Source organism: Pseudophryne corroboree, chromosome 1, assembly GCF_028390025.1.
Source record: "Pseudophryne corroboree isolate aPseCor3 chromosome 1, aPseCor3.hap2, whole genome shotgun sequence".
NCBI lineage: Eukaryota > Metazoa > Chordata > Amphibia > Anura > Myobatrachidae > Pseudophryne > Pseudophryne corroboree.
In genome coordinates, this window is record NC_086444.1 from 1,228,175,584 (window position 1) to 1,228,186,998 (window position 11,415).

An 11,415-nucleotide genomic window follows, 5' to 3' on the forward strand; every position below is an offset into this window, starting at 1 on the left:
AACACTATGGTGACTGCACCTGGGGACCTGTCACATAGAGCCTGTACAGTACTATTAGTATCTGGCCTGATTCAGCGAGAGACACTATGGTGACTGCACCTGGGGACCTGTCACATAGAGCCTGTACAGTACTATTAGTATCTGTCCTGATTCAGCGAGAGACACTCTGGTGACTGCACCTGGGGACCTGTGACATAGAGCCTGTACAGTACTATTAGTATCTGGCCTGATTCAGCGAGAGACACTATGGTGACTGCACCTGGGGACCTGTCACATAGAGCCTGTACAGTACTATTAGTATCTGTCCTGATTCAGCGAGAGACACTATGGTGACTGCACCTGGGGACCTGTCACATAGAGCCTGTACAGTACTATTAATATCTGGCCTGATTCAGCGAGAGACACTATGGTGACTGCACCTGGGGACCTGTCACATAGATCCTGTACAGTACTATTAGTATCTGGCCTGATTCAGCGAGAGACGCTAAGGTGACTGCACCTGGGGACCTGTCACATAGAGCCTGTACAGTACTATTAGTATCTGGCCTGATTCAGCGAGAGACACTATGGTGACTGCACCTGGGGACCTGTCACATAGAGCCTGTACAGTACTATTAGTATCTGGCCTGATTCAGCGAGAGACACTATGGTGACTGCACCTAGGGACCTGTCACATAGAGCCTGTACAGTACTATTAGTATCTGTCCTGATTCAGCGAGAGACACTCTGGTGACTGCACCTGGGGACCTGTGACATAGAGCCTGTACAGTACTATTAGTATCTGGCCTGATTCAGCGAGAGACACTATGGTGACTGCACCTGGGGACCTGTCACATAGAGCCTGTACAGTACTATTAGTATCTGTCCTGATTCAGCGAGAGACACTATGGTGACTGCACCTGGGGACCTGTCACATAGAGCCTGTACAGTACTATTATTATCTGGCCTGATTCAGCGAGAGACACTATGGTAACTGCACCTGGGGACCTGTCACATAGATCCTGTACAGTACTATTAGTATCTGGCCTGATTCAGCGAGAGACGCTATGGTGACTGCACCTGGGGAACTGTCACATAGAGCCTGTACAGTACTATTAGTATCTGGCCTGATTCAGCGAGAGACACTATGGTGACTGCACCTGGGGACCTGTCACATAGAGCCTGTACAGTACTATTAGTATCTGGCCTGATTCAGCGAGAGACACTATGGTGACTGCACCTAGGGACCTGTCACATAGAGCCTGTACAGTACTATTAGTATCTGGCCTGATTCAGCGAGAGACACTATGGTGACTGCACCTGGGGGCCTGTCACATAGAGCCTGTACAGTACTATTAGTATCTGGCCTGATTCAGCGAGAGACACTATGGTGACTGCACCTGGGGACCTGTCACATAGAGCCTGTACAGTACTATTAGTATCTGGCCTGATTCAGCGAGAGACACTATGGTGACTGCACCTGGGGACCTGTCACATAGAGCCTGTACAGTACTATTAGCATCTGGCCTGATTCAGCGAGAGACACTATGCTGACTGCACCTGGGGACCTGTCACATAGATCCTGTACAGTACTATTAGTATCTGGCCTGATTCAGCGAGAGACGCTATGGTGACTGCACCTGGGGACCTGTCACATAGAGCCTGTACAGTACTATTAGTATCTGGCCTGATTCAGCGAGAGACACTATGGTGACTGCACCTGGGGACATGTCACATAGAGCCTGTACAGTACTATTAGTATCTGGCCTGATTCAGCGAGAGACACTATGGTGACTGCACCTGGGGACCTGTCACATAGATCCTGTACAGTACTATTAGTATCTGGCCTGATTCAGCGAGAGACGCTATGGTGACTGCACCTGGGGACCTGTCACATAGAGCCTGTACAGTACTATTAGTATCTGGCCTGATTCAGCGAGAGACACTATGGTGACTGCACCTGGGGACCTGTCACATAGAGCCTGTACAGTACTATTAGTATCTGGCCTGATTCAGCGAGAGACACTATGGTGACTGCACCTGGGTGCCTGTCACATAGAGCCTATACAGTACTATTAGTATTTGGCCTGATTCAGCGAGAGACACTATGGTGACTGCACCTGGGGACCTGTCACATAGAGCCTGTACAGTACTATTAGTATCTGGCCTGATTCAGCGAGAGACGCTATGGTGACTGCACCTGGGGACCTGTCACATAGACCCTGTACAGTACTATTAGTATCTGGCCTGATTCAGCGAGAGACACTATGGTGACTGCACCTGGGGACCTGTCACATAGAGTCTGTACAGTACTATTAGTATCTGGCCTGATTCAGCGAGAGACACTATGGTGACTGCACCTGGGGACCTGTCACATAGATCCTGTACAGTACTATTAGTATCTGGCCTGATTCAGCGAGAGACACTATGGTGACTGCACCTGGGGACCTGTCACATAGATCCTGTACAGTACTATTAGTATCTGGCCTGATTCAGCGAGAGACACTATGGTGACTGCACCTGGGGACCTGTCACATAGAGCCTGTACAGTACTATTAGTATCTGGCCTGATTCAGCGAGAGACACTATGGTGACTGCACCTGGGGACCTGTCACATAGAGCCTGTACAGTACTATTAGTATCTGGCCTGATTCAGCGAGAGACACTATGGTGACTGCACCTGGGGACCTGTCACATAGAGCCTGTACAGTACTATTAGTATCTGGCCTGATTCAGCGAGAGACACTATGGTGACTGCACCTGGGGACCTGTCACATAGAGCCTGTACAGTACTATTAGTATCTGGCCTGATTCAGCGAGAGACACTATGGTGACTGCACCTGGGGACCTGTCACATAGAGCCTGTACAGTACTATTAGTATCTGGCCTGATTCAGCGAGAGACACTATGGTGACTGCACCTGGGGACCTGTCACATAGAGCCTGTACAGTACTATTAGTATCTGACCTGATTCAGCGAGAGACACTATGGTGACTGCACCTGGAGACCTGTCACATAGAGCCGATACAGTACTATTAGTATCTGTCCTGATTCAGCGAGAGACACTATGGTGACTGCACCTGGGGGCATGTCACATAGATCCTGTACAGTACTATTAGTATCTGTCCTGATTCAGCGAGAGACACTATGGTGACTGCACCTGGGGACCTGTCACATAGATCCTGTACAGTACTATTAGTATCTGGCCTGATTCAGCAAGAGACACTATAGTGACTGCACCTGGGGACCTGTCACATAGAGCCTGTACAGTACTATTAGTATCTGTCCTGATTCAGCGAGAGACACTATGGTGACTGCACCTGGGGACCTGTCACATAGATCCTGTACAGTACTATTAGTATCTGGCCTGATTCAGCAAGAGACACTATGGTGACTGCACCTGGGGACCTGTCACATAGAGCCTGTACAGTACTATTAGTATCTGGCCTGATTCAGCGAGAGACACTATGGTGACTGCACCTGGGGACCTGTCACATAGAGCCTGTACAGTACTATTAGTATCTGGCCTGATTCAGCGAGAGACACTATGGTGACTGCACCTGGGGACCTGTCACATAGAGCCTGTACAGTACTAATAGTATCTGGCCTGATTCAGCGAGAGACACTATGGTGACTGCACCTGGGGGCATGTCACATAGAGCCTGTACAGTACTATTAGTATCTGGCCTGATTCAGCGAGAGACACTATGGTGACTGCACCTGGGGACCTGTCACATAGAGCCTGTACAGTACTATTAGTATCTGGCCTGATTCAGCGAGAGACACTATGGTGGCTGCACCTGGGGACCTGTCACATAGAGCCTGTACAGTACTAATAGTATCTGGCCTGATTCAGCGAGAGACACTATGGTGACTGCACCTGGGGATCTGTCACATAGAGCCTGTACAGTACTATTAGTATCTGGCCTGATTCAGCGAGAGACACTGTGGTGACTGCACCTGGGGACCTGTCACATAGAGCCTGTACAGTACTATTAGTATCTGGCCTGATTCAGCGAGAGACACTATGGTGACTGCACCTGGGGACCTGTCACATAGAGCCTGTACAGTACAGAGCCAGCAGTTTCATACTGCTCCAATAATGTAATTAATTCCTCCACGTTTTGCGTATCGGCGTGATTCACCCAGCGCTGCATACTTCAGCCTAAGGTTCTTATGCACGGGTCAATAACTACCATTTCCACAATCTGTGTGACATTGCGGACCTCCAACTGGAGCCAACTCTGCCCCTGTCTGGCAAGTTCTGCAACGTGCTTCTGAATTGGGATCCCTGGTAGTAGGAACCACTCATGGAAGTGCTGCACTTTCAGAGCTGGAGCATTTTCTGACCAGGCCAAAATGGCATTTTTGACCATATCATATATTTACGTATCAGTGGAAGATAAATCAGCATATGCCTTTTGGGCTGCGCTAGTGAGAACGGGGGCAAAATAATCAGCCCAAGAAGCGGCTGTCCATTTCAAACATTGTGGGACCTTCTCAAATATTAATCAGTATGTCTCTGGGTCATCTGAGGCAGACGCCCTGCAGCTGTTATTTACACTGACTGGGGGCATAATTCAGTCTGCAACGCTGTAGTGGCAGTGGCCGCAGTCTGAAGCCCTGTGGTGTGAGCGCACGTGCAGCAGCCGCACTGCACATGCGCACATGTGAGATGCGAAGGCAACTGTCTGGCAGGTGTGTTTGGACCATTTGTGGGGCGGGCCCCAGCAGCTGCGTGATGCCACACGCAGCTGCTGCGGCTAAAAACATGGCGGGTAGCCATCTGCCTTCGCAGCGGTGATGTAACTGTAGGTGCAGGGGGTGCAGCTGCTATGGGGCCTGAGATGCTTCAAAGGCCCGTAGCATCCCCCTGCTCCCATTTGCCGGCTGCCTCCGATGCCCGCTGCTCCCCTTTCACCCCTCCCACGGGATGAACGGCCACTGCCGATTGCATCCCCCTGCAGCCTCCTGGAGGATGAGCCGTGGCAGGGGGTGGGGAGGTCCTACCTGGCAGGCTCCGAGTATCTGCAGAAGAGCAGTGCTGTGCCGCAATTCACAGGGATTTAGGGGGTGGGGCCTAATGCCATGAAGCCCTTCCCCCAATAGAGACCTCTTCTGAAGCAGGTAATGTATATACTGCTCCCTCTCTCTCTAACACTATCTCCCTTTTTCTCTCTGGCATTCAATCTCTATCTCACTCTCCCCCTGACACTGTCTGTCTACCCCTCTCTCTCAATGACACTCTCTCTCTCTAGGGTAAATTTACTAAGGTAGGAGTTTTTTTTAGAAATGGTGATGTTTCTCATAGCAACTAATCAGAATCTACTTTACATTTATCTAGCTGTTTCTAGAAGATGATAGAATCTCATTGGTTGCTCTGGGCAACATCACCAGTTCTAAAAAAACCTTTCAATTTAGTAAATTTACCTTTATGTCCCTCCCTGACATGATCTCTCTCTCTCCCTGGCACTGTCTGTTTCTCCTTCCCTCTCTCTCTATCTCCCTGATACTGACTCTCTCCCTGGCACTGTCTCTCACTGGCACTGTTTCTCTCCCTGACACTCTCTCCCTGGCACTGTCTCTCACTGGCACTGTTTCTCTCCCTGACACTCTCTCCCTGGCACTGTCTCTCACTGGCACTGTTTCTCTCCCTGACACTCTCTCCCTGGCACTGTCTCTCCCTGGCACTGTTTCTCTTCCTGACATTGTCTCTCCCTCCCTGATAGTGTGTGTGTGTGTGTGTGTGTGTGTGTGTGTGTGTGTGTGTGTGTGTGTGTGCGTGTCTATCTCTCCCTGACTCTCTCTCTCATTCTCTCTCTCAATGGCTGTCTCTTCCTAACACTCCCACTCTCTCTTGCTCCCCTTCTCTGTTACTCTCATTCCCTGACACTGTCTCTCCCTCTGACATCCTCTCTCTACCCGATCCCCCCCCCTCTCTCTCTCTCTCTCTCTTCCCTTTTTCTCTCTTTCTCCCTGACACCCTCTCTCTTACGCCTTCTTTCTCTTATTCCCTCTATTCTCATGAAAGCCTCTCTCTCCCTCTCTCTCTCTCTCTCTCTCTCTCTCTCTCTCCCTGACCCCTCTCTTTCTCCCTCTTTCTTGCTCCTCTCTCTCTTTCTCCCCATTACACACTTGTTTCTCTCTCGGGGGGCCCTTTCAAGATTTTGCTATGGAGCCTTCAATGCTCTTGTTACGCTCCTGCTTTGCAGTTAGGTTACATAGACAGGGAACTACTGAGCAAATTGAATGCCTCCCTATGCAAGGAATTAAATAAGGGCAATTAGAAGCCAGTGTTCTCTAACAAGAAATATATACATGTGTGGGCTAAGCTTTTATAACTTCTCAAATAAACACTGATTCCTCCTCCAGCAATGCAACAGTCAACAAGGTTTAGCACAAAACAGAAAACGCTGCTTTATTTCCTTCTCAGCAATGCAATGGTTAATGGAAATCAAATAATGTGAGCATCGCTCTGTTTCACAGCATGCAATTAACACCTGGAGAACAGGCTGACAGCATTTGACTTGTAAAACATTTTTTAAGCACCACAGTAAGGAAAAGGAAATAAAAAAATTTTCTTCAGTATACACAGAACAGCTTCTTCTCACAGTGCACAGCAATACACAGTGTTGATACAACTACAGTTTTTAGGCTCGTTTGCCTTACTCGCATATACCAGAATGTTCTGTGTCGTCAGTTCCTTTGCCATGCCAGAGGAGTTTGGCATCTGGGCTGTGCCAGACAAGTGCAGTTCCCCACTAGGGCCACCAAATGTAACAGGGTTGTAGAAATGAAGACTCAAGACAGGCATGTTCTCAGTGAAGCAGTGTATTTTTAATTATATCAAACACTGCACTTTATCATTCACAGACATAGGCCTGGAGAAACACCACATTAAATAAACATATTAAAGTAAATGTCCCAGCACTAAAGTGTTTAATGATCAGTCTGCTGCAAGGCCTGCAGCCACAATCTGCTATTCTCCTCTGACACAGCCAATATCATCAGTCCCTGGCACTAAAGAAACACTGGCCTACTCACCGGCTGCTATTCAGCATCACTGCCCAGAGCACCGGCTGTATGAGAGTTTTAAACCCTTCCTGACTCTGATGAGTTGCAGCAGGACTTGTGCAGCCATGAAAACCTGGAGTTCCAAACCTACTGCTTCTGTAGACTGCACAGGTTCTACTTTAGCCTCCCTTGGAGCAAGCTGATCCCAAAGGAATGTGGGTAATTCAGGTGAGAGACAACCCATCTCACAAAAAGAAAAAAATAAATAAATATATTTATATACTGTATATATATATATATATATATGTATACACAAATACATACATAAGCACACATAGGTACACACTAACAAGTACATAAACATTTTTTTTTATAATATAACATGTGCACTCACCAGCCACTTACCTGGCTAATAAAGGCAGCCATGTGCACAGGGAGGAAGGTACTGAAGTCAGGCAAGCTGGCCGCTGGCATGAGATGAATACCGGCCAGGTAGGAGAGGAGTGGGGTAGAGAAGGGAGGAGTATAGGGGACTGGAGAGGAGGGTCATGGTAAAAGCTATTCTGTAATTGTTGAAAAAGAGTTATATATATGATGATTCATAATAATTATGTTTTACTGCATAATTTGTGTTTGTGTCTAATTTTAGGCATGGTCATAGTGGAAGGGACTGAAGATTTCTCTCTCTACATGGTTCCGCGACCTTGCAATAGTGAATATATATTTAATGAAAACATGGTCACTGCAGGCGCACTAAGAAATTTAAACCATTTTTATATTGACTACAATGATGAGATACATTATAGCAGCAATGGTTTTATGCACAAAGGCCCTTGGCCCCCACGTAATCATGATGACTCGTTTTCTGATGCCAGATCAAATCTAGAAACAACATATGAGAATGCCAAGATATATTTTTTGAGCAGAGAGGCAGTAACCTATCTAATAACAAATGATGGAAAATTGTACATTGATCTAGAATCGGGAACTATAGGCGAAAACTGGCGCAATGAAAAAGCAACGATGATAGGAACAAAGAACTGGGACCTGTGTGATACAGTGGCATTCTATCCTGACGGAACCATGTATGCTGTGGTCAATGACAGTCTTCTGAAGGTAGATATCCCGTCACAGCCAATGGACTTCTTAGATGTGAGCACAACGGTGGAGAAAAGTGGCTGGGGGAACACGCAGTTCATGTCTTTCACCGATAAAGGAGAAATGTTGGTTGTTAATAGAGTCAGACCAGGACTTTCTAGTTATATCTGTGCATCTGATTATTCAGGATGGAACTATCATCTTTCTAAGCCACCAGACAAGACAATTGACAGTCAGAAGCCTTGAATTCCTGCCAGCAGCGGCCAAAACAGTGTCTGAAAGCACGGAAGTAGCAGAAGACAATCCTATGACAACAGAAGAACAACTCTACATTAAATAGCACCTTTCATAGAGCATCAATAAGTCATTGGAGAAAAATGAAGTCTCTGTAGATTTATTTTGTGTAACGTACACAGGAGATCACAATAAAAATGAATTGTGAACTGTACACATACATAATGATTTACTCTTATATACCTTACTGGGGATCCAGTCTCTAGGTCGACAGTAAGCAGGTCGACAATGTTTAGGTCAACCACTATTGGTCTCACTCATGTTGACCTTTTGACCTGTCGACCTAGAACATGTCGACCTAAAGACCCTGTCGACCTAGCATCCTTGTCGACCTACTTACTGTTGACCAATAGTGGTCGACCTAAACATTGTCGACCTACTTACCGTCGACCTTACATACCACACCCACCTTAATGACAGTAGTACATAAACCAATCAAATCAACGGGCCAATCATATACATTTCATATATCAGAATATATTATCATTTATATACTCCCCTTATGGGGGATTTCCAATTAATTAGCTCAGCATCTTGTGATGGGTCTCAGACTCAAGGTTGACAGTGACTAGGTCGACACCACTTAGGTCAACACCACAAATAGGTCGTTACGGACAAAAGATCGGCATGAACAAGGTCGACATGAGTTTTTTGTTTTTTTAGTGTCGATTTCTTTGTAATCTGACCATGAACCCCGATTAGTGTACCGTGTCTACTCGCATGGCTCTCTTTGCCTCCCATAGAGTGGGAATAGGACCCGTGGTGACCGCAGGTCACCAGCGAGCCCGCAGCGTGGACACAACAGCGAGCCTGCAAGGGGCTTCCTGCACTCGCCCCCTCCCCCCGCGCACTGGAATCCCGACCACCGGCATACAGACAGCAGGGCAAGCGCAAATGAGCCCCTTGCGGGCACGGTGGAGAGCTACGCACGCCACGCTATCTATTCTCCCTCCAGGGGGGGTCGTGGACCCCTAAGAGAGAGAAAAGCTGTCTACATGCCGGCGTTCGGGATTCCGGCGCCGGTATGCTGGTCGTCGGGAGCCTGGCCGCCGGGAGACTGAAGACCACCCGTGCATTAGTTTCCATCTACATCTTCTACCACAGGAGGATGGGGGCATTGCTTACCCCTCAGTTTCACACTTTGTTGTGGGGGTAAGGGCATTTATTGTTCTCTCCCTATGGATGATTATGTCAGCTGCAATCTTATAGGCTGAATCCTGGTAGGACAGAGAAACCCATTGCAAGACCACATAACATCTGAAGTATCTTATTACAGTAAATGCTACAAGAAAATCATTCAATATAAAAATTATTTCTTGAAAAAAGATTGTCATGTCCAGTTGAAGATTATAGAATCCAGAGGTTTTCATGAGAAACCTACAAGATTTGGCCATGATGGGGATTTCGGAGCCAGACTGACCTAGAAAGACATTGGTGAAGAACTCTGGCACCCAGACTTAGGTCATATGCACTTACACCCACTGGTGTATTTCTAATGGCTTCCAGAGGGCAGAGTCTGCAGCGCTGCCATCTTAGAGAGGAGGGGAACCAGTCGGAAACTGCACACAGGCCCCCTCCTCCCTTGATGTGCCCCTGCTTACCCCCATGTTAAGCCATTAGTGGTGCTTGCATTGGATGCTAGGCATCAGCAAAATCACAGAAACATTCATCTGTCTCATGAGCACAAAAACAAAACAGAGGAACATTAGATGGTTCTCATACACTGTAGCCTGTGCCAAACTGCCCATCCCGGCGTGCCAGGCCCAGTGCCACTCAAAAATGTGCATCTTATTCACACCAATAAAACAACTGGAGGTGACAAAACTACTGTGACAGCACGCCAGAGCCCAGCTCATCTGTAACAGGTCCGGTGGGTGCTGGTCTTGTGTGGTTTGGTATCCTGCCTCCCCTCTTCCCAGTGTCCATGGTGCTGACTGGTGCTTCCCCTTCCCAGCTACAGTATAGGCGGCTCTGGCTCCTTCTCCAGCTGCTGGCCCCAGGATCTCTCTGACCCCTCATTCACTGCTGCGGTTCTGCTGCTGGTTTCTGTCACAGGCAGATACTGCTCTCAGCTGCAGCTCCCATGTATGATTTAAAGGACAGGCACGCCAAAAATGTGACGTCACGTTGGCACCAAATATGAAGCCATCTCTATAAAAGGAGGTCTGTACAGGTCTTGGTCGGTATATTTGCAGAAAAATAATGGCGCTGTATTTGGTATGTGGCAAAACATCTGTTTGCCTTTTACAATGCATCACCATTGTGCTCTGGAAATGTGAAGGTTGGTGTACTCTCCCTGTGCACTTGCTGGGTGACCTGGAACATGTGACCTGCTGGGTGGTCTGGAAACTGTGACAGTTATTTGCAGCCACTGACTAAGCAAGGATTTTTAGAATTTTGACTCCTAAGGGGGTGAAAAATGGCAAAATGTTCCACCCAGCAAACCTTTGCCCAGTTGAAACCGAGCACATCATCTAGTTCTTATTTTCCTTTATTTATATGGCACAACAAGAGTTACGCAGTGCTTAATAAAGTACATAAACAAATTAGCAAAACAAGAAAACAGCGACTTACGGGACAAGACAATGTAGGACAAGTACATGGTATAAAAAATGTTATGCATTAGCAGACATGACACTGAATAGGCATCAGGTTTGCAGAAACCGAGGGTTAGGTATCGTCGTAAGGAGTAGAAGACAAAAAGAAAAGTACATGTGTGGAAAGAGCCCTGCTCATGAGAGCTTACACTCTACAGAAAAGGGACAGACAGATGGGGGTGACACAGATGGGGAAATAGTGAGCATGGATCAGAGGGTTAGGATGATAGTTGCCTGGGTTTGAAGAAGAAGTGGATCTTGAGATTATGTAGAGACGTAGAGAGACTGATGAGAAAAGTTAGAGAATTCCAGAGTCAGGGAGCAGCTCATGCAAAATCTTAACGGCAGGAGTAGGAGGGAGTAATCACTAGGCAGGCCAGAAGGCATGCATCTGTAGAGTGAAGAGGATGGGCGCGAGTGAAATGGGAGATAA

At 47.4% G+C, this 11,415-nt stretch overlaps 1 protein-coding gene across 1 annotated transcript in view; it reads left to right on the forward strand.

Annotated features, from left to right (window-relative positions):
- Positions 1-8,543, forward strand: part of LOC135028309 (tachylectin-2-like) — a 48,375-nt gene extending 39,832 nt beyond the window's left edge. Inside the window, exon 2 of the mRNA XM_063953771.1 lies at positions 7,643-8,543. Within this exon, the coding sequence (XP_063809841.1) occupies positions 7,643-8,337 (695 nt within the window). The 3' untranslated portion in view covers positions 8,338-8,543. The remainder of the gene's footprint in view (positions 1-7,642) is intronic.
- Positions 8,544-11,415: the final 2,872 nt, after the last annotated feature.